The sequence below is a fragment of the Triturus cristatus genome, chromosome 3_2, assembly GCF_964204655.1.
Source record: "Triturus cristatus chromosome 3_2, aTriCri1.1, whole genome shotgun sequence".
In the NCBI taxonomy this organism is placed as follows: Eukaryota; Metazoa; Chordata; class Amphibia; order Caudata; family Salamandridae; genus Triturus; species Triturus cristatus.
In genome coordinates, this window is record NC_140584.1 from 111,525,658 (window position 1) to 111,550,280 (window position 24,623).

Here is a 24,623-nt window from a genome sequence, read left to right on the forward strand (position 1 = left end):
AATACAGGAAAAGAGTAGCATAATGGAAAACAGGATGTAGCAAATTCAGGATATAAAAGAAAACAAATCTGTCTCAAAAGTGCAGAGATCACAAGGGTAGGGCTGAAGGGAACTAGAAGTGCAGAGAGTTGGGAAGGAGGAAGAATGTGCAAGGCTTCTAACAAAGATCATACCAGCACACTAGAGACCTTTAAAGACATACTAATCTTGGCCCCTATCGGTTTTAACAGAAAATGGTGAAAATATGTAACATTCTTCAAGGACACGATTTAGGTAAATGCTTTAAACCATATTCATCATCCATTTAATTTTACTAACCTGCCTTAGCCGAGATTAAATGGGACAGCTCTTAATTGGATGGCTTAATTCCTATGAGATGGTCAAACAAGGGGAAAAGGTTATATCCATTGATTACTAGGTAACAATATTGCTGTATTTGGCTTTTGGGGGGTGCAAGTTGCCAAAAGCAAGTCAGCTGTAGCCAGACCCTCAGAAAGTATGAGGCTTAAACATAATTTTGGAGCTCCATCTGCGTCAGATGGACTGATTGTCCCTAAGTCTAAAATGGGGGTTGCTACCTTCCTGTGGCCCTGGGTTGTGGGGCTAATGTTACAGCTTGGATTGGGATTTCACTGGCTAAAGATCTTTAGTCTATTTGATTTTGTGTAAGGTTAAAGACAAAACCTTTGGATCATACTTTCAAAATTTGGCAGGGGTATTTTTCTTGATTTGGTAGTCATGTTATTGTCATGTCGATATGCTGAATTCTATTTGAGGGTGCTTGACATGGCTTGCTTGGGAATTTCATGCAGTTAATGGATGCATTATGATTGCACTCTCCTCTTTAGCATAAGATTGAAACAGTTTTGCGAAAAGAGCAAAGAACAAAGAGGATAGGATCCCCTAAACCTGGGAAAGCATTGGGTATTATCAAGGCACACTAATCAGATATGAACTGTTTTTCCTGTTGTTCCATATGCCACACATTAAGAATTCATTATATTATAATATTTAAAATGAACGCTCCTTTGCACCAATGCATTTCAGGGGCCCTTTGTTTACATGGCAGTTACATGTATTTCTAAAAACGAAGAACAAACCAAAATGTATGTATTTACTATGTAACGGGTCTTCATAAGAATATACACAATTACATTGACAAAATAGTAGTATGAAAATCACTGACTAATAATTTTTCAATTTAATTGATTATGATGGATGTTGTATCCCTTCCAAATGTAATTTGTATTGTCCTGGTTGAATCCACTTGTTAATTTACTAATATAAAGCCAGACTATCAAATTGTATTTTGCATAACTAATACAAGCAGGAACCACAAATCCTTCTGCAAAATCATTTTTTTTTTCCCCATCGGGGGTTCCCTCGACTTCCCTCACACCTCTCAACCAGGGGGTAAGGAACAACGGGAGAAAAACACGTGTCCAATCACATTTAAGAATTGAATGTACCTGCGTATGGTCTGCAAACCCAGGTTGCGGACTATCTGAAGACTAATGGTTCAGGTATCTTTAACTTGATCGACAGGTCACATAAATTTCAGGCCCTCCCAAGCCACTTTTTGATCACTAACTTCTAAAAAAATATACAACTCTACGGATTGGATTTACACCAAACCAAGCAAAGGCACTTCCTCAAGTAAAGGCCTACTTCAGTTTAGGTGTAATTCTGATCAACTGTTCTTTCTGTAGTGGACAGTAAGCATTTCTATGGAAGTTAAAATAACTTTTACCTCTCCCCGCCCTTTTTAAAAAAATGTTTAAATCCCACCACTCTCCGCTTCCTGGACCTGCAAGAGGCTTGTCACGTCAAACCCAAACTGAATTTTTTTTTTAAAGTTTTACTCGGATTTGTCAAACACTGCCTGTTTTACATATATAATGAGTAATTTCCAAAAAGAAGTTTTTTTGAGTCTGTTCATTTTTATTGCAAGGGTTATAAAGGAACAAAGACTGCAGCCACCTCAATGTGAACAAGAGCTGTTTGGACAAAAAGCATTGTTGTCCAGTTCGTTTTTTCAGTTAATAATAATAACGATAATAATAATATCAATAACAACACTTGACAAATATCAAGTGAGTATGTGCCCCATTTGCGTGCAATACTATAGATTTTTACACAATATTTTCGTTGATCCATTAAAAGTGATTTTGCGATTGTTCTATGAATTGTGATTTTGTTATGGTTCCAAAATTTAGATGTTCCAAATGTTTTACGCCTGGTTTTATAGGTCTGATTGAACACATTCTGGATAAATACTGAGCTGTCTTTTAGAGGGAGAGAGGCAGAACATAAATGTTTAACTGAGAAACTAAGCTACAAGGCTGTTCCATTTTAGAAAGCAGTTCAGTTGTAAATTAAGCAGCCCAACGGTGGGTTAATGGATTAATCCATGTACTAACCTCTGGGGGATGTAAAATAGCTAAAAAAGTAAAAGACCTTTGAATGTGTAAAGCGGGTACATCGAGGTTTATCAACTTACAAGTCCAACAATGCATTGTATTTCTATTACAAGAAATAATTTGCCCATATGCGAAGAGATCGCTTGAGAACAGCACTGATGAAACAGTTTGTTTCTAGACTTGAGAATTGCTGTTGTAACCCTGCAGAAAAAGGACTAAGTTGTAAGAATGTCTCACAACTGCATTTTCTTTCTTTCTTAATCATAATTTGCCATGCTGTAGAACTTGGCTATCACTGTTAGATAATGTGGCCATGTATCAATACATCACTTCAATCACTCTCACTTTCAGGAACCTTTCAACATATTCAAGCATAACACTATTTTTAATTATCTTAGGTAAGATTACTACTCACCGAAGTAAATTCAGAAGAGGCTACCCAGATCACATCAACAAGAAGTAAAATGACAATTCCAAGAATCATCCGTCTTCGCTGAGTAGAGGAACTGGTCTGAACATTCATTCGGTTCATGATAAATACCCACACCATTTGTAACCTAGGAATGCCAATTTGATAAAGTGCATTAGGATTTTATTTTCACAGCAAACTAGCAAAGCAATAATTGAAACGCACAACAAGCTGAATGATTTTTTGCAGCTTAATGTGAAAAGGAACATACACACATCAAATGTTTAATAAATAAACAGCAGCGTGGAATGGCATAAAAAACAATCAAAATCAAATCAGGTATTTATAGATTGCTAAAACCAAGCTGGTGTCTAGGCGCACATGGTGTTTCATAGAAAGGTAATAGTTTGGCATCATTTAGAGCATGCACAAGGAAGCATGCAACATTCACCGATATGCACAACCAAGCACCAATGGAGACTATGGGAGACTGAATGCCACCCCATAGTAAAATGCTGTCACTAACATACAGCAGATAATTCTTTGCTTCAGGGAGAACAACCACCGTATATTGGGGTGTTTTGGTGGGAAGGGGAGGAGCAGGCACGCAACCATAATAAAAAATACAGCCCATGACATATTAGAAGTAATTTTTGACAACATGCTATATGGATGCTGTCAATGGCAGAGTTCTACCACTGGCCTATTGTAATTGTTTGGCATAAGGGGACCCCCGTGGCATAAGGAAGAAACCATGATAAAATGTTCACCCTGGCACAATAGGTGTAATTGTTCACATGCAGGGAGGCCCACTGTCCTGAAAAAATGGGGTCAACTCCTGGGGAGGTTCAACCTTCATTGGCTTGGCAGACCATGAAATTACTTCAATATTTAATGAGTGCTCTTTCAGAACCTTAGGTTGGGTTTGCTCGCTTCGCTCGCTGGAATTCATGGCAAGTATTAGTCTCCCTGTGTCACTGGAATCAAGCTGTACCCAGTTGATGAGCCCATAACTAGCTCAACCCGGTCCTGAGTTGCTTGTTTTCTGGTACAGGGAAGACCTAGCTTGGCAGTTCGGGCTTGACTGTTCTCATAAGGAGTAGGGTCAATACTTGATTTGCATATGCCTGCTTCCAAACAGAGGTGGCATGGTGAGCAAAAGAACAATAGGTTGAAGTACTACCTCAAGAGATTGTCAGTGGTTAGACTTATTGCAAGCAGCCTCCGATCACCTTTTCTGTGTTTCAAGTATTATGCTCTGCCAGTTTCAAAGCTTCCACTGCCCAGTTATTGGAAATAAACAAAAATACGTCTGGCTTTAGCAACATGTTTTTTTTCATGTTAAAGGCACAAACTATTTTAACAAGGGTGGAGATAGATAGTGATAGTAAACAACTGGGAGAAATTTGTAAATAACATTCAATAGTTTCCAACAATGAACGGTTCAGCTGTTTTAATCTGACCTGAGGGTGGAAGGACTTTATATGCCAAATAAAATAGAAATTGAAAGGGTAACCACAACTGCAAGGGAGAAGTTGAACAATGCATGAAGATACATAGGACCGTGATGACCTTTAGGTATGTTCTAATTTTTTTAAGTGGGTAAAGTGTAGTTTAAAAAAAGATAATATAGCACTGTATCAAATACTACCTCTACATATATGAATTCAAGTCATTTCCATTCCACGCTTACTAAAAGAGATTTAACTCATGTTTATGTAAGAACATTGCTAGCGAGACTTTTAAGGCAACTTGTGGAATACTCTTCTGACTAACCTACTTATTAAAGAGTAGACAAATAAGCTTAACTTGACATAAATCGCTTAAAACTTAGCCATACTGGGGGCGTGGTTTGGACGCCGGGGAAGATGGCGGCTTAGCGCACTGCTCCTCCCGTGGTCGTGTAATCGGAAGCAGCTGACGGAGTCAAAAGCGAGTCATGCGAGCGGAAAACGATTGATTTGGCGATCGGAGTTTGATGCCCGACTCTGGTTCAAGTTTGAGACGCCTGGGCAGTCCCGTTGGAGAGTTATCGCCGAATCCCCTGGAGGCGGCTGCCGAGCGAGACATGAGGTCGTGAGACCCTGCTGGTCACCGGACGGATGTTAACGCTACAGATATCGCTGCAACACTGGAAGGTCTGCCGTGGAAGGTCGTAAGGTCTACATGATACAATACGACTGAGGGGGCACTTCCAGGTTTGAATGAGGTGGCGTTCCCCGACAGGAGAGGTAACGTGGACGCGCAAGATGGCGGCGATGGGAATCCCTGGAGTCCCGGTCTCGGAGAGCGATTCGACGTTCCCGAAGTTCGAATGAGGAAGGTCAGTGTGAGAACGCTGTTAGATCGCTGTTAGCGCACACGCACACGAACGGGGAGCACCTTGGGAGATGTGGCTTTCACCGCCAACGTGCTGGGTCAGCCGTGATTCACTGATGTACTGAGGCACGAACGGTCATAAAATGGCGGCGGCGACGGCAGGGTTCCCCGGAGCCCCAGTGAATTCCTGAAGCTGAGAGGAGTATCGTGTACGGACGAGGTTAATGTGGATCACAGATGCAATCTGGATGCAAACTGGATGGCTGAAGTAAGGCAAACTCGATGGAGGAAGTAAGGCTGCGCATGGCGCATAAGAGTACATAAGAAGTGCAGTTAAGATTCAGTCAGCTGCGCAGGTGTAGCATGAATGAACATAAATGAACATAAATGAAACTTAAGGAGCTTAACGGAGGCAATGACCCTGAGCATGGAAGATGGAAGGTGAATGGAAGATGAATGCCGACTTAAGGAGCACGATGAAAAATGATAAGTTCTAATGAAGGATGTGAGTACTGAGGATGCTGGGGGCTTCCTGATTACATATGCACCGACTGTGTAGCTAATGCCTGAGTAGCGCATGGAAGAAGAAGTCAGCTAAACAAAAGTGTGACTGACTTGGATTTGCTGCGGGTTGCCGCTCCATCAATGCGTTGGCTGGCCCACAAGGCACGCTGTTGTATGCTGTTATATGCGGAGATATGCTCTAAGATTTTGGTTCCTACCCACGCTGTTTTCTGGGAAAGAGACCACATTGAGGAACCCTTGCCGGGGTGATTGTCTTTGGGATTTGTAATTGTGCTTGACAGCCTCTACGTGCGTTCCCAAGATGGGGGACAAAGAAACAAACAAAGAAACAAAGAATTTAAAAAGACTCAAAGCAGAGCCACCCAATCCGATCTCACCGGTCAAGGGTAAAAAGGATGTGACGGACACGATGGACATAATAATAAATAGATTAGAAGAGGTGAGAGAGATTGCGAAATCTACAAAAGAAGAAATCGTAGCAATTCGCAAAGACATCAGGGACACTAATGCCAAATTGACGGAGTCGGAATCGAGAATCAGCCGCCTCGAGGATATGGAATCCAAAACGTGCAGCTCGTTGAAACAACTACATATTTCCACGGAGCAGATGTCACGGAAGCTGTCGGAATTGGAAGACAGAAATCGGAGGGGGAACCTACGCATTTTTGGGATTCCGGAGGGGTCAGAAGAAACGTACGGGTCCTGTGTCTCATTTCTAGAACCATGGTTCTCGCAGGCCACTAATCTTAGCTTTCATCACCCACTGGAATTTGATAGAGCTCACAGAGTTCCGGGCAGGGTCTTGCCGGGACAGAGAGGTCCGCGACCAATTGTTTGCAAACCATTGCGATACCAACATGTGGAACAGATACTATCATTTGTGCGCAAAAATAACCATGTGCTCTGGAAATCTAGTAAAGTGTTTATATCACATGACTACAGTAAGGAGACTGTTGACACGAGGAAGGCTTTTCTTGCTTTGCGACCACAGCTGAAGTCGCTGGGACACCAATTTGGTTTTGTGGGTCCAGCAAAGTTCCGCGTCTTTATCAAAGGATCCCCGCAGGTTTTCACGGACCCGGTGAAACTCAGGCAATGTATGGAGGGAGGTGATGAGCTACATATGGACACGTCAACGGCGGCTTCCACTTCATCATCTAGGCAGAACTCTCTGGTTTCATAGCAGATTATCATTCCGCTGGTCATTTGGGGCCATGCAATGCTGGTTTCTGATGTTTTGTTATACTGTTGTACTGCTGCAGTGGTGGGTTATATCCATGGAATAGAGGGGGAGGAGAGTCTTCTCTTCTGTGCTCTTGGGCGACTTGTGCTCTGTTCGAGTGTTGGTTACTAGCCATGATCCGCTCATATCTATCTATTATTTGCTTACTGTTCTGCCCGGATGTGCCTTTTGTTAGAATGGGTTAAGGTCAGTGAGGGTGGGTATTTCAGATTATTACTGTTGATGTATACTGATAATTCAGGTTCATTGTTGCCTGGATAGGCTCGGTTGCTTAATGAGCGCTCAGGTTTGAGCTGTTTAGATGTTGGGTCAATTTCCGAATTGCCTACACGAATGCGATTTGTGACCATGGGAGGAACACTAGTCTTTCCGTGTCACCATGCCTACTAGTTTAACTCAGGGTGGAGGGGTGGGAGAGGGTGTTCGGGAGGGTGAGGGGGAGGTGGGAGGATGGGAGAGGGAGAGTGGGGGGGATGTGTATTTGTTTTTAGTGTTAATTTGTACTTATGTTATTGCTTATGTTATTGCCTATGTCATGTTCCAGCGCGTATCAGGTCCATTTTATTGCCAATGCCTATGTCGATTACATTGCCGCGATCCTACCTATGCTTCTGTCATATTCCAATACACTCCAGACTCAGACTCTTCATACTGCCAACATCCACGCTGGGGTGGCTGTCACGATCCTGATAGTGTTTATGTCCAGTCGCAATACACTCCTGACCTAGTATTATTCACTTGTTGTTGCCCTTGCAGATTGTACTTCTATCCTCATGCTAGTGAAGTGAAGGTTGGGGCGTCTCCGGCGAGTGTGAGGGAGGACCGAGTAGACACTGTTGAGAGCAGTTTGTTTTCAATCCACCATGTTGGCTTTGATTAGTTATGTCATTACCCGCTATTGATACTCCTATAGGCGTGACGAGAATGAATAACTTGAAAATGCTCTCTCTCAATGTCAAGGGCCTAAATCAGCCAGTTAAGTGCCAAAAGATTCTGGAATATTTACGTAGGCAAAAGGGTGACATTGTGATGTTGCAGGAAACTAAGCTTGAGGCCTCACAATTTCATACTCTTAGGAATAAATTCTTTGTTGAGGTCGCAGGGTCGGAGGCGATAGGAAAGAAAAATGGGGTCCTGACATTGATTGCGAAAAAATCTAACGTAGATTTGTTCTCCTTTGACTCGGACTCAAAAGGGCGGTGGGTTACGACCAAGTTGTCTAAGGACGATACTGAATTTTATGTGACAAATGTTTATGCCCCTAATACCTGTGATCTATCCTTCTGGTCTGATCTGGCTAAACAACTAGAGACTATCCCGGATTCAGCCATTCACATTATGGCAGGGGACTTTAACCTCCCATTTGACCCTGTGTTGGACAGGGACTCCAGATGCTCCTTCCGTAGCAATAAATCTCATAAGGCCTTCACTAATCTGTGCACTCGATTCCAGCTGGTAGATACATGGAGGTTACAGAACCCTGATGGGAGGGACTATACCTTTTACTCTCCACCACATGACTCATTCTCCAGGATCGATTATCTATTTATAACAAAGAATGGCATTCCCAGAATGGAAGAAACATCTATAGAGCCAAGGGTCTTATCCGATCACTCATGTATCTCCTTGTCCATTTCCAATGTTAAGTCTTCTGCCAGACAATCAATCTGGAGGTTTAATGAGGAGGTCCTCGATAAAGAACAATATAGGGTGGAGATAGAGTCCGCGATTGGTGACTACTTAGAACATAATGGCAGGGGGGACACTTCGGATCTGATTCGGTGGGAGGCGCTAAAGAGTACAATAAGAGGGGTAGTTATTAAAATAAAATCTGTTATCAATAAGGAACACAATAAAGCTCTGGAGGTCTTGGAAAGAGAAATTGCAGCATTGGAGAAGAAGCACCTGTCAGATAGGAAAGAGGACACAATGAATAAACTAGCTAATAAAAAGTATGAATATAACAAAATAGTCAGTGAGAGAGCAGAGATTTGGTTGACTAAGAGGAAGCAATTCAAACTCTGTGCGTCCAACAAGGCAGGGAAAAGCCTCGCGGCATACCTCAAGTTTAAAGTTCAAAAGAATACGATAATTTCCATCAAAGACCAGGGGGGAACAGCACACTCTGACCCGGTGGAGATAGCGGAAGTATTCAAACAATTTTATGAGCAACTTTATGCCAAGAACGAGGAGGTAGTTGATTCCAAAATAGACGGTTACTTGGATGATTGCAAGCTCCCCTCCCTGTCCACTGTAGATCGTGATGGCCTTAACGGTCCCATCACTCTTCAGGAAGTAGAGACAGTCATTAAAGCGTTAAAATGCGGTAAGGCACCCGGACCGGACGGGTTCACCGCTAGATTTTACAAGAGTTTTTCCCCACTACTATCACAACCACTCTTACACCTATTCCAAGAAATCAGTACTGTGGGGGAGGTGAGGGGAACGTTGTCGGAAGCCATCATTGCGGTACTGCCGAAAGAAGGGAAAGACCCGGCGCTACCAAAGAATTATAGGCCTATCTCCCTCATTAATCTCGACTGTAAACTTCTAGCCATGATTTTGGCCAATCGGCTTCAAAAGGTCCTGCCCAAATTGATACATGCCTCACAGGCGGGGTTTTTAAAGCATAGACTGTCGAGCGATAATACCAGAATACTGGCGCATGTACTTGAAAGGGCAAGACTGTTACCTACACCCACGGTTGCAATCACGCTTGATGCAGAGAAGGCGTTCGATAGGGTCGATTGGAACTATTTGAAGGCAGTCCTAAATAAGTTCAACCTGGGTCAAACTTTTACAAAGATGGTGATGTCTTTATACTCCTGTCCCTCGGCGAGAGTTAGGGCTGGCGGATCATTTTCCTCCTCGTTTAACTTACACCAAGGCACCAGACAGGGTTGTCCTCTCTCACCCTCACTGTTTCTATTGGCCATTGAACCCTTTCTCTATCGATTGAGAAATAACGATGGTATTGCTGGTATCCCATTTGAAGAATGTACAATAAAGTTGACTGCATATGCGGATGATGTTTTAATAGTCTCAGAAAGGGCGGAAGAAGCTATACCGGCTCTTCTTTCTACCATTGACGATTTCTCCAGGGTGTCAGGATACAAGCTGAATAAAGATAAAACAGAGGTTAAATTGTTGAATAATTTTGGTAATAAAGAGATCATGGGGGACTCAGGCTTGACGTGGCAGCCAGGCTGCTTTAAATACTTGGGATTGGAATTTGATAAGGATCTAGTCACAACTTTGGGGGTGAACGAAACCTTGATTCTGAAGAAAATATCTAAATTATTAGAGGGATGGTCTCCGAAATTCCTGTCATGGTGGGGCAGGGTGGAAACCCTAAAGATGATGGTGACACCATTGGTAAATTATCTGGCGTGCATGTTACCGATGACGTTCTCGGAGGCCTTCTTGACAAAGGTGGATGGGCTGTTTGGGGGGTTCCTGTGGCAGGGGAAGAAACCCAGGATATCTATGAAGAAGCTACAGCTATCAAAAGGAAAAGGCGGCCTGGGTCTGCCTAGCTTTAGGAATTACCAGACGGCCTTTCTGTGTAAGCAGGGGGCGCAGTGGTTGTGTGAGGATGCGGAATACACCCCGTTGTGGATCGAGATTGAAAAATCTCTGGCTGGTAATGCCCCCCTAACAGCATTTCTTTCAATGGATCTATCCCATCTGCCCCATTCCAAGTACATATTACTGAACACGAGAAGAGCGCTTCTGAGACTAGATCAGACTCATAAAGCAGGTTTGTTATGGAGGAAGTCTACTATGGGATCGTTATGGCATAATCCGTCGTTTAAAATGGAAGGGAAGCCTCTGCAGTGGAGAGATTGGTCTAGGAAAGGCATTAATCTGGTTAAGGACTTATTTGAGGAAGGACAACCATTACCATTCTCCTCGCTTCAGGCTAGCCACAACCTGTCACCAATGGATTTTTATGACTTTTTGAAACTCAAGGTCGTTTTGTCTAATCGCTCTCTCAACTCTAGCGACCCTTGGCTTAAGACCCAGGTTCCACGACTCATGAGGTCGGGTCACTTTGTCTCTAGAATCTATAAATTACTCCTCCCCGCCCCAAGGAAGGCATACAAGAAGAATGAATCCAGGTGGGAATCTGAGCCTAACTCTACTGGTTTGGTATTTGACTGGGACTTGATACATGCTGCTGCACTGACGAATAAGATCTCCCCAATTCTGGCCCAAACCAAATACATGCTCCTTAACAGGACAGACTGGACGCCAGAAAAACTCCATCGGCTGCATCTGAGGGATAGCCCCCTATGTTGGAATTGTAATTCAGCGGTGGGTGACTTGGCTCATATGCTTTTTGGGTGCTCTGCACTAGGTCTGTTTTGGGGGAAAGTGTTCGACTGCATAGACCATACTTTTAAGATCAAATCCAAGAGGGAATTTGTCTATGTTCTGTTGGGGGTGCTGGATCACGAGCTTCCTAATGGCAATGACCGTCAGTTGTTAGACATTATGCTTACTCTAGCATGCAAGGTGGTACTATGTAAATGGAAGAGCGCCTCTGAGGTCTCATTCAGGGTTTGGCAGGAATGGCTCTCGTTCCTAAGAGGAGCTGATAATCCAGCGCTACACTCATCCCCGTGGCGCGCTCCCAATAGGAGGCTCTGGAAATCCCTGGACAGTTCATCGTTCTCATTTGACCCGCCCTGAGGGGAAGGGAAGAATTATGTCTACTAGATTATAGAGTACAGGGTGTGGCGGATTCTGAAGGAACCACATGATATAAGGCATAGGCTGATATGACGCTCACTTACCATAATGCAAGCGGAGTATGGGGACCGATATGGAATTCATGGCATAGCTTGGTCTGAACCAATCTCATTCAATTAAATTCATTTCGTTTCTTTCGTTTATTTAATTATTTAATTATTTATTTCATTTATTTCATTTATTTATTTCATTTAATTCATTTAATTCATCTCATCTCATTCATTTAATTCATTTAATTCATTTAGCCCCAGTTTCAGTATTTCCAATTTCAGTTTCATTACAAGTTTCACTATAAGGTTGCTCATGATATTCGGATGCAAGGTCAGAATTATAGTCCTGATGATAGTTCTGATGTACGGATCTTATTGCTATGTATTTAGGACTATGAATCCATCTTTGTCTGGGGTGGGGGCGACCCCCCTAGCGACTCGCCAGTTCGATTCGCCAGTTCTCAGGGGCTCTGGGATTGCATATGTCATTTATTGTCATTTATTGTCATTTATTGTCATTATTGTCTTTTATTGTATGTCCTTGATTTCTTTCTCAATAAAAAAGACTTGAAATTAAAAAAAAACTTAGCCATACTATTTTGTATGGTATCGAATTTAAACGTAGATAAAATTACATTACTAAAAAGAAATAGATTGGAATTTTTATATAGAACTCTTATTTTTGGAAGCTGCTGCTGATTTTAACTGTGCATTTAAAAGAACAACACATTTTAGAATCATATGTCCGATGAATAGACAGTTTTTCATATCTTGCTCTTGAATAATGCAATTCAGAAAAGAACATCCTCACTTGAATGTTTTAAACAGGTGCCGTTGTATTTTAACTAGTAAGCGTAAACAAGCAGCGAGTGTGTGTGCGCGTCTCGTTTTTTGCATGTTACTTTAAAAAAATCAAAAGAGTTGTATATATATGGAGGCGTTAAATGCTAGAAAGAACCATAATTCAGCACATGCAAATTAATAAATACAAATTTAAAAGCCTCCTAGACTTGTGGAAGGAAAAACAAGTCATTTTCTGACACGCCTAATATATCATATAAATTCCGCAGCTAAAGTTTATTTCTCAAAACCAGTGAGATGTAAACAAGTAAAATGGACTAGGTGTGTTAATGAAAGGATATGACACTTCTACCTATGCATTCATAACCTGTTAATATTTTCCAAAACAGGATGCTCCAATGGAACTATTTTCCCAAATGTGCAAAGTACAGGAACTTGTTGATTAACTCGTGTGGTAAATAATTCACTATTCAAGAACAAATCGGGAACTTTGGAAGATAAGAAATTCACGCTTATCTAACAGGCGGTCATTTAAAAACAAAAATCTTTGTTAGAAGTATATCACACGTCAGCAAATATTTACTGATGGGAACACCTTCCTCAAGAACGTTCTACTTGTCTTAACTACCCTGTGTCCGCTCTTAAATGAATGCACTCACCAGGTGGATAAGTGTGCGTATTTAAAGGAGAATAAACACTGCAACAAAATCCCAGTCCTTCAGCTGAAAGAAACACGCCATCCTGAAGAACCATGAACACATTCTTGCTTTGGTTAGAGCCAAATATGTTACTTGAGGGCAATTAAGCTCTGCCTTATTGTTGGCATCCAACAAAGTATGGATTTCGGAAACATAGAACATTTGCTTTATGATCACTCTCACCAGGTAATAAATTAAATAGTTTTGAGGGGGGAAATAGTTGATTTTCCTCATGTTACATGGTCAATTTCATTAATGGGCCCCCCAAGTGAATGATGTTACAATGGCTTTTACAACCCAACTAAATATCATTAAATAAACCCTTGTTGGTGACTGCTGCTAATTTAAGATGGTGTAAAAAGCACATACTGTTTTCTTTTCACTTGTATGGATCCTTCAAGACCCATATTTAATGAGAATTGGCAAAGCCACCAGGCCTGGCCTTGACAAAGTTCAATTTAAAAAAAAAAAAAACGTTTTTCCAGTAAGTCTGAAAACATTTAAGTAATTTTATTTAAAAACTTGTCGCCATACTATGCATTTGCAAAAAAAAAAAAAAAATGACGCATTGAACGTACAAGCTAAAGAAAGATAGCAATCACAGAGTCATGTCTGAGGCGGCTTGTGTCTTAGGCTTTGAACTTGCTGTTTGGCGGAGGCCAAATTAACATAGCAATGGAGCAGAGGATGCAACAGACTTCCTCTAAGGCTAAGCCTAACTTTAGTTCAGCAATAGTATAAAAGCCAGCTAGCAAGAGGAGGAGCATATCATGCAAAAGTACATGATCCAGTGAATTAAAGGGTCTGGGCGGCAGAAAATCTAGTGGAGACAGGAGGTCCTCAGAAATTACTTTGACATGATCGTTGCCAATTGTGAAGGGGAGTCAGTTGATAGTGGAGGTAAAATCTGGATCTCATGAATCGGCAGTATGGATTCAATGGCGATAGAGCTGGTTGGTGACAATGTGGTAAAGGCGGAGCATCCTGTGATACATCAAGCAATATAGACTGATGCGGAGGTAGATCAGTGTCTCACAGCTGGCTCTACAGTATGTAAGAGCATGTAGAAGAGTCTGTATGTGCGCACTCCGCCACTCCTGACATCTAAGAAGAAGCCCTAGATAAATGCCCATACCAGCCAGGTTCATGTAATGTCAGCACAGGGATGATGTAGAGGAAGAAGGAGCTGCTAACCAAGCAAAAGAAATTAAAAAGCAGTGCTGGAAAATTAAGTGCAGAGACAATCAAGGTCAAAGGAGGGCAAGCAGAATTTCTCAGAGCACTTAAAAACAAAACTAAAGATCGTTGTGGTGACAAGATCAGATAGCTCCCTGAAATGGGAAGGGGCAGGGCAAGAGTGTTGCAAAAAAAGCCTCCACTGAAAGTTTGATTGGGGGTGGATGGCTCAATGACCATATAAATGGCATTGATAATATACTAAAAGTGTCTTCTGTAGGAATAACTCTATGACCAGTGGATAACAGAATTAAGAGCCTAACCTTCAGTTTCATAATGGATCCTTTAGAGGATTTAGGAGCACTTAAAGGAGACAAAACCAGATGAGAGTAATGTGTGGATCGTTGAGAGTAGCAGTCATGGCCTAAGGGGGGTATACTGAGAGAGAAACTCAAGACAATACCATAGGACTAATAACCGATCTACCAAGTAATCCATCAGCTAAGGGTGGTGTAGCAGATTTGGTACCATCAGTCGTGGCCCCATGTACCAATACTGTCATACAATCAGATGGTCAAGTAGTAAGGCCAGTAAATGGGCATGAGTGATGTATAAGTGACAAGACGTTTAGGATAAACTTGACAACACCATCAATACTTCTAAGACACTTGCCTAATGGCAGTAATGTGTCTGAATCATGGGAGCATGTCCTAAAGAGGGTAATTAATTACTGTTCCTTAGTGAGACAGCAGCAGAAGATGCCTCTCAGAAATTCTGCACGAAATACTATTAACAGTTCAAAAGACCAATAACTTTCTGAAGGGAAACAGAGTAGGACCTTCCTGAAATAAAAATAAGCTAGACAAAATAGCTTAAAGAATGGAGAATAGGGGGGGAGGAGCCTAGCACGCAACCAAGATGGCCGCGTAGGCACAGGGCTCCCGAGGGCCCCCACAACTCCCCACGTCTATCCTGATTCTATCGACGGGCTTCCACGGGCGAACCTGCGTGGAGGTGATATCTGTTGTCCAAATTTGAATCGGACATCGGGAACCGGAATAGCATCGAGTCCAAGTTGGCGGCCTGCTCTGGACCTAGCCCCGGACTCGAGTTGGCATGGTGCACGGGCAGAAAGTGAACAACAACGGCATGCGGGACTTGGACCGGTGCGCACCCCCTACTTTCACTTTCGGGTCTCCTCGCTGAAACTGAGGGGCCTTGGATTGTCAGCACAGATTTATAGTGTGACGACTGGGTATCCTGCCTGTTCTTGGACACTAGCCTGGATTACCTTTCGGGATCACCGGGGCTCCCTAGATTGGCTCTCCGGGGATTGCTCATCGTGTTAGTGGCCGACACCCTTGGCGACCATCAGACAATGGCGGCTAGATTGGACGGAGATAAGCAAAAATCCAAGACGACTAGGCGGGGAGCTCATACTCAAGCTAACAACATGGATCACTATACCCAGTCGAGAGGTTCCCCTGGTGGCCCTCATAAGTCACCGGAGAGACTCAAGGATGGCCCGGGATCGTCGGCGGAGTTAACATTGCAGGACGTCATGGGTGCCATCGATGAGATGAAAGTGGCGGTCGGCCAGCAATTTGATACATTGGCCCATAAACTGGACGCTGTCTTGATCGACGTTAAACTAGTCAGAGCGGACCTTTCACAAACAAATGAAAAGGTCAAATCCTTGGGTCTGACGACGTCGAGTCTGGTAACGGACGTGTCTGACTTGCAAGCCGAGGTCCGTAATCTGCGGACGTCCACTGCTTTGTCTGTCCGTCGACTGGAGGATTTTGAAAGTAGGGCTCGGCGGAACAATGTGCGCATAATCGGGGTGCCGGAGAAATCGGAGGTCCCTGCGGCTGACCTCTTCGTGGAAGACCTCGTGCTCAACCATCTCGCACCCAAAGGCTTGAGTAAATTCTTTGCGGTTGAGCGGGCCCATAGAGTTCCGGGTGGCAAGCCTAAACCGGGCGCTCCCCCACGGCCCATCATCGCCAGAATTTTCCATTTCAGGGACAGGGATGCTATACTGCAGGCCTCGAGGGTGAGTGGGCCGACGAAGTTCGAGAACACTCATATCAGTTTCTACCCGGACTTCACACAATTGGTCCAAAAGCAGCGACAGGAGTTCATAGGTGTCAAGCGGCGGCTGAGAGACATGGACCTGAAATATGCGATGCTCTTTCCGGCCTGGTTGCGTGTTGAGTTTGAGGATCGGATGCACTTCTTTGATCGGCCGGAGGAGGTTGGAGATTGGCTTGATACCCTGCCTCAGCAACAACGTCGAGAGGGACAGCCCGAAGGGAACGGAGTAGGCTTGGATGGACAGGAATAGACTTTTGGTTCCCGGTGACTGACTATTGTGATGACACTTCCATATTTTGGTTTACTGTTTCTATTCAATGCCCGGGGGTTGTGGGGAGCTCAGTGAGGCGCTTTCCTCCCTTGGGGTCTCTTTTTGTAGCGTAGTTAATGTTAGGGCGACAGGCAGACTGCAAGTTGGGGGGGGCTACATGGGCTCACGCAGGGGTGCAGGGTGGGGGGAGTTGTAACGGGAAGGTTGGGGGGGAGGGGGGGAGTTGGGGAATGTTTGAATGCTCTACAAGGCAACATCACGCCATGCGATTGGTGGTCGGGATCGTGTTCTCTGGGGGGGGGGGGGGGGTTGTGCGCTGGGATGGGATGGGGGTAGGGGATTGAGAGTATTCTCGTGGAATGTGAATGGCTTGGGGGATAGGATTAAACGCGGAGTAGTGCTGCAGTTTTTGCAGCGGCTGTCGCCAGATATCGCCTTTCTGCAGGAAACGCATCTAATTGGGAATTCTTGCCATGCTATGAATAGGAGGGGATATCGTCTCGTTGCGCACTCTGGGTTCACTTCTGGCTCACGCGGGGTGGGCATCCTGATTAGAGCCTCTCTCCCATTGGAGGTGGACGATGTGATCCATGATGATAGAGGGCGGTACACTGCACTTGTAGGCCGATGGGAGGGCAGAACCATCTCGCTCGTTTCTGTTTATGTCCCACCAGGATTACAGACCGTAACTTTTGCTGATTTGGGGCGAATGGTTCTGGGGCTCCCGGGGGGGGTTCTGGTGATGGGGGGCGATTTTAACTCTGTCGTATCTGGCGGGGCGGATCGTCACCCTCCCAGGGATCTCCCGGGGGCACAGGCCTGGCTGAGTGAGTTTATAGATACCCTCGGACTGATAGACTGCTGGAGACTAATGCACCCGGGACAAGCGCAATACACCTTTCACTCAGGAGCCCATGGGAGTTTGTCGAGACTTGATTATGTCCTTATGCCGGCGGCCCAGGCTGTGATGATTAGAGAAGTAAGACATCTGGCCCGGGGTATTTCCGATCACTCCTCACTACTGTTGCATATTGAGGTCACCCACGGGACTGAGGGGAGGGTGGCACCGATAAACCCCTGGTACCTGCGTGATCCTAAAATCCGGGAGGACCTGACTCATTGCGCGGCATTAGGTGGACGCCTGAATTTGAGGACCGCATTTCTCTTTATGCGGATGACATTCTCCTGTACCTCACATCTCCCCGGCAGTCTTTGATAGTACTGGTCGATGTTCTGAACTCATTTGGTCGCAACTCCGGCTTGGTCATTAACTGGGCCAAGTCGTGCATCTATGTTCTCTCTGGGGACGCTCCTCTCCTTCCGCGTGGTTGCCCTATCCAGATTGCGCTGTCAGGGTTTAAATACCTGGGAGTGTTCATAACTTTGGACCCTGTGGCCCGTTATGAGCGGAACCTACTCCTCCCACTCCAACGACTGAGGGCCGACGTCTCGAGGTGGCGACGGCTCCCGCTTTCGCCGCTCCTGTATGCACTGCAAAATACACTCGACGTCCTACCGGCCCGCTATTTCCGTGAGGTGGAGAGCCTGCAGAGGCGGTTGTTCTGGGACGGGCGACCCCGAATCGCTCTCACAAAATTGACACTCCCTTGGTATGATGGAGGTATTGCACTCCCCGATATCAAGCGTTATTACTGGGCGTCCCAACTGGCGGCGGTGAACCACGGGATGTATGGGCCCTGAACCCGGCGTTCGAGATGGATAAAATGCTATTGCCTGGGGGGGGACTATAATAGAGCACTCTATTCGAAGTCTCCTGGTGTGCAGTTGACCGGCCCAACAAAGATAAGGTGTGGCATGCTGCTAATGCCGCGATGGGTTGGAAGGACCGCCTGACTCGAGCGACTCCACTGTATGCTTCTGAAAGGCTGGGCTGTTTGTGGAAAACCAAAGGGTTTGAGAAATGGGATATGATTGGCATATGTAAGGTGAGGGACTTCTGGGTGAAAGGGGAGTTTAAAACGTTTGAAATGCTGAAAGCGGAATATAAGTTAAACGATAGGGAGTATTTCCGATATGCCCAGGTCCGTCATGCGTTGTGCTCGGTTTTCCCTGATGCCACCGCTATCCCGGAAAATTCCCCGCTGGAGGATAGGGTGCTCGATGGCTACGTGCCTGACAGCACAATCTCCTTGATCTATAAAAAGCTTATCAACGATCGGGCGAATCTGTTGACCCGCTTGAGGGAGATCTGGGTGGCTGACGGTCTGGAATTAGATGATGAGGACTGGGTTTCGGCAATAGCCCGCCTTCGGTTCGTACAACTAAAGATACTCCATAGAGTGTACGTCACTGGTCGCCGCCTGATGCGCATGGGTCTCTCCGTGGATGGGATGTGTAAGCGTGGCTGTGGTTTGCTGGGTACTTTCCTTCACGTTCTCTGGGAATGCCCTGAGGTGGCGCTCTTTTGGCGTCGGGTGCATGCGGTAATGGAGGAAGTCACTCACATTGCGCTGCTTCCAGAGGCTAGGAGATGCCTGCTGAACGTGTGGGAGCCAAACGATTACAATGTGGCACAGACGCGGTGGGCGACTCTGGGAAATATGGTGGCCAAACGTAACATTGCTCAGTTATGGGGTCCCCAGAGGCCGCCCACGGTCTCGGTGTGGAAGGAAAATATGGATTGGTGCATGTTTAGAGAGAAGACGGTGTATGTAGCGAGAGGCAAGCCGCGGAAATGGACTGGGGTATGGGGTCCATGGAACGCCTATCGCGGTGACATCTGTGCCCCTCCCCTGGCTGTTGTACTGGATGCCTCTTCGTCCCCCTAGCCGAGCATTCTTCGTCTGTTAAGTTACGAGTGTGCTACAGTTTGCTTTTTCCTCTGCTCCCGTCCCCCCGTCCGTTCTCTGCCGCTGATCATTGGTTCCCTACCCCGGGGAGCACATCCTGCTATTCACAATGTCTATTGCCTTGTTTGTGTGTAATGTTTCTTAATTTTAAATTGAAAACTGAAACCGTATCTAATATTGTCACTCAACTGTTGCTTCTGCCTTCATTGGGTGTGATGCTGGACTGCCGGGCTCCCCGGACTGATCAATCTGTATAACGGTGAATGGTACGTCTCATATTACTTAGCGGCCGGCCCAAAGGGTTGTAGGCCCATGTCTGTAACCCCTTGAAGTCCAATAAAGGTTTCTTTCAAAAAAAGAATGGAGAATACAGCAGGCTACCTCTAAGTGGTGGAGACAAAGGTAGATCTGGAATAAACTGTTGAACCTGAAATGCTGAAAGTGAGCATATGATGATCAGGATTAAGGACAAAAAACAATATGTTGAGAATTGTTTTAGAAGATCAAATCATAAAATTGTTTGAATCCTGGAAGATGCAGAAAGCTCCACAAACTATCTCCTATTTCAATACCGTGATACACTCATGTTTACGGAAATTAAAAGAGGACAATTTAAGCCAAGACTTAAAAACTGAAAGCTCAAAGCAGGTGGCCTTCCACAAAGCATCTTGGTTCCCTTCACAAATTGCCATATGAAGGAAGATTTTTTCGAAAAAGCAGAAGCCAAGAAATAATTTGCCTTTTTTCCTTTTTATGTCTCGCCTCGGCAGCGCTTGCGCCATCTCTTCGAGTCATCTGTATTCAGGATATGGGCATGAAGCTCCGACAACTTTCCATCTTTTTAATTGGCTCCTGTCACTGTCTTTTGTGAATGGTGGCATTTCATTGGTCAATAGGCTTAGTAGTCCCTCCTTAGTACCGCCTTTTCTCTTCTTGTAACGTCCCATGAGGACACCCCCGTTACATGTGTTGTTTCTCAGGCTGTTTTAATAACATCCTGGGAGCACTATTTTCTTAAATAGACAGAAAACGCTCTCCCACAACAAGTATGTATTTATTTATTTTTATTTACCTACTGGGGCACGCCTTGGCTGAAATAATGGGAGCCGTGCCCTTCCTTTATTAGCTGCATCGCCAAAGCGGCCACATGCCTTTTTTTCACTTTATTTACTTTGGTTATAATTGTGGCCTTGCGCATTAGCTTTAAACATCTTAAGCTAAAGCGCTGGTGTCGTGATTGCTTCAAAAGTAAAGAAATGGAGAAAAACTTTTTTTCTATTCCAGTACTTTTGAACCAATCGCGGCACCCACACTTTAGCTTAAGATGTTTAACCCTAAAGCATGGGTACTGCCATTGTAACAAAAGTAAATAGGAAAGAAAGCATGCAGCTGCCATCTTTTTCTATTAGTTTGCTTTTGTTACAATTGTGGCACCTGTGCTTTAGCTGTAAACATCTTAAGCTAAAACGCGGGTGCTGTGATTGCTTCAAAAGTAAATAAATTGAAAAAAACATTTTCTAATTCTTTACTTTTGAAGCTATCGCGGCATCCAGGCCTTATCTTAAGATATTTACAGCTAAAGCGCGGGTTCCGCCATTGATTTCCAGTGCAATAGCCCTTGAATTACTGAAGGTGTTGCATTATTAATAGTAACGCCAGTAGCTCAAACTTTCAGTAATGAGATTATTTGCATTGCAAATGCTTATGTTATTTTAATGCGCGTGTTCCCTGTTCTTATTGCGAGAAGCAGCCACGGCTCCAAGTGCCCTGGAGGCTGTGGGAAGAGGTTCTCGCGCCGGCCCCTCATGCTGCTGCCTGTGAGACAATTTGTTTGTAAATGTTTGTCTATTTCACGTTTGCAGCCACAGGCGGCTGGTGCACATGGAGCAGAGCTGTGTTTACAGCTCACGTCGATTCATTGGCTTCACGGGCGACTGCTGATAACACCATAAGCGGTTTGCTTCATGTGTGTACCAAATACAGATGCTCTACCATATGTGAAGCATTTTCTCTTGTGCTTTCTGGTGGGCAAAGCAATACAAACTTTAGGGGGACTTAACTTTATATGATATAGTAAATGAGACACCACAAACCCTCACTCTTCTAGTTATATGTGGAAGGTTCATATAGATATTGTTAGGGTTATACATTTTTGGGTTGAGTGGTTATTTGGAGAGCATGTAGAGGCAGTGACCCAGGGTTTAAGCGTAATACTAACATACTGATATGTTTCAAAATTTGTCTAAGATTCAATTTAACAATAAGGTATATATTCTTCTACAGATCTTTGCCGGTGATAGCACATTACCTATTTGCATTTATTTACCTTATGCCAATAAAGAGATGCAGGAATAAACATTTGAGAGGAGATTATTGAAAGATGTGGAATATAAAGATCACATGTTGCAACATACTAGAAAATGTCATGATTTATACATTGGATACACTTCTACAACCAAGTCTGGGACACACAAAACATTCTATAAGAGGGGCAACTATCCAGTATATTTTACAAAGGAATAAAAGGAAGGGAGAGGAGCATGCCACTATCAGAAACTAGGTATTGCACTTGCAGATAGATCATACAAAGAAAATCCATCCAACAATGAATGGGAGCTCGATTTCTATCTCCAACTTGTATCTTGAAGGGAACGTTTATTGTGGTGTATACAAGAAAGAGCTTGGAAGAATCAATGCTTAGTTTGTAAAATTATAAGTTCCGGTACGTTATGTTTTTCGCAAAAGTCCACAGTCAGTGCTGAATCATTGTCAGGATTGCTGAATACCAAGGCTGGGTAGCCATGGTTTCATTTTGTGCCTCTTTCTTCCATCACAATACACTACCTGCCCCTTTATTTCACTCCTGCAACTTTTTTCATCTCTACTTTCACCCTTTGTTACCGTTTTACCATCTATCTCTTGCTTCTCCTTTCGTCTTTCTGGGCTTTTCTATCTCTTGTTCACTTACAGAGGTTGGGTCATTCTTTGAGCAGGCACAAACTGACATCTTGCCACCAGAAATTAAACCCTCCCATTTTGATTAATAAGGTTTTGAGAGCAATGATATGCTCCTCTGTGGGAAGACGAATGGGGAGGACTCCACGTCAACTGAGATTTATATGACATTTGTGTTGGTTTTGGCCCCAATGTCATGGAAAGTGATTGATGCCATCCGCTGCTGCACGTGTGCCACCATCATTTGGTCTTTTTTAAGAAAGTGCAGCAAAAAGATGACAAGAGGGTCAAGCCAACCAGTTTCCTTCATCAATTCTGAGACAAAGATATTAAAAGTTCTTGGAAAAGGAAAAAGGCTATGGTGAAAACGCTATTGAAGAAAGCCAATCTGGATCCAGCGGACCAGGGCAATTATCGCCCCATCTCCCTCCTTCCAGGAATAAGCAACATCGTAGAGAAATATGTAAACCACACTCTTTCTAGTTTTCTTGAATCCCACGACTTGCTCCATCCCACCCAAACTGAATCCCGCCGGTGACAAAGCACTGAAACTGCTCTGTTAGCCGTGGTGGACGAATGCAGAAAGATTCTAGATTCAGGAGGGTCTTCAGCCATCATACTCCTCGACCTGAGCGCAGCCTTCGACACGGTGAAGCATCGCATCTTGGTTCACCGTCTCAGGAGCACAGGAGTAACTGGTACTGCGCTTCAATGGCTGCGTTCCTTTCTGGAGGGAAGATTCTTTCAGGCATTTGAGGATGACATCACCTCAAAACCCATCCCTTTACAGTGTGGAGTCCCTCAGGGACAATCGTAGAGCCCGACTCTTTTTAATGTTTATATTGCCTCGTTGGTGGATATTGTAGCCCCCTTAAGGATCCACATGGTGACTTACGCCAACGATACTCAATTGGTCGCAGCGTTGAACCTTGCTGATCAGAGGTCTAACGGCCTCCACTCATGTTTGGAAGAAGTTTCTAAGTGGATGGGTATGTCACACCTTAAGCTCAATGGTGAGAAAACCGAGCTCATGATCCTGGGCAATCCTTTAAACTTTAAATCCAGCACCATGTGACCAGTGTGCATGGGCCCGGTACCGGTCCTAAAGACCGAGATAAAGAGCCTGGGCATCTGGTTAGATCAGAACTTGACCTTCAAGGTGCAGGCCAGGAAGACTGCGGCCACTCGTTTTGGCCTGCTCAGAATGGCCCGTAATGTGCTTCCCCTTCTTCCCTTTCAAGCAAAGAAAGTACTAGTCCAATCGCTCATACTTTCCAGGATAGACTATGGCAACGCTTTATATCTGGGTGCCCCAATTGCAGTAGTCACGAAGCTTCAGACGGTACAAAATTGTACAGCCAGACTGCTGATGGGAGTTTCCAAGCGCCGTTCAGCAAAACCTGCACTACACTCCCTTCATTGGCTTCCGGTGCAGGAAAGAATCAGCTTTAAAGCCCTTTGCGTTGTCCATAAATCCCTGCAAGGGAATGGGCAACCGATTGATTCAGCCATGATTCGCCCCTATAAGGCCAATAGGAAACTGCGCTCGGATGAGTTTCATTTAGTTGGGGTCCCTAGAATCAAGAAGGCCGGAAGTGGAGGCCAGCTTTTCTCGTACAACGCTGCCAAACTCTGGAACTCTTTACCACTGTACTTGCGCAGGGAATCTAACCATCTTGCCTTTCGAAAACAACTAAAGACATTACTCTTCCCTTAAGGTTCTGTCTTTTTTTCTCTAGTATCGTCCAGCGCTGGGATGATCCCGGGTAGCCATGCGCTATACAAATGTTTTTTTCATTTATTTCATTTTCATTTCATACGAGACTCAGTATAGTAATTAGGAGAACTGTTTACCAATGGAAGCATAGCTTTGCACCTGGATGAGATCCAATGGCACATGGTCATTTGGCCTTAACTTTATTCAAGCCTGCAAATGTCCAAAGGAAGGAGGTCAGTAAGATCCTTCTGATGCAAATAAGAGGTCTCACACGGTCTCCTGGTAGTACCTCTGGGTGGTTATGCAAAATATAGGTTTGGTTAAACACTTATCTTTTGTGTACAAGTGCTAAATATTGCACCATGCACCAGGATTATTTATAATAATGGTTATGGCTTCTGAGCCTGCACATGCCAGGGAAATTCGGTCTCTCTTAC

At 44.4% G+C, this 24,623-nt stretch overlaps 1 protein-coding gene across 3 annotated transcripts in view; it reads right to left on the minus strand.

Moving 5' to 3' along the window:
* The window catches only part of SLC35F5 (solute carrier family 35 member F5), a 405,130-nt gene that overhangs the window by 330,752 nt on the left and 49,755 nt on the right, over positions 1-24,623 (minus strand). For all 3 annotated transcript variants that reach the window (XM_085647333.1, XM_085647335.1, XM_085647334.1), the window contains exon 5: positions 2,836-2,977. In XM_085647333.1, coding sequence (XP_085503459.1) covers positions 2,836-2,977 — 142 coding nt within the window. The remainder of the gene's footprint in view (positions 1-2,835; positions 2,978-24,623) is intronic.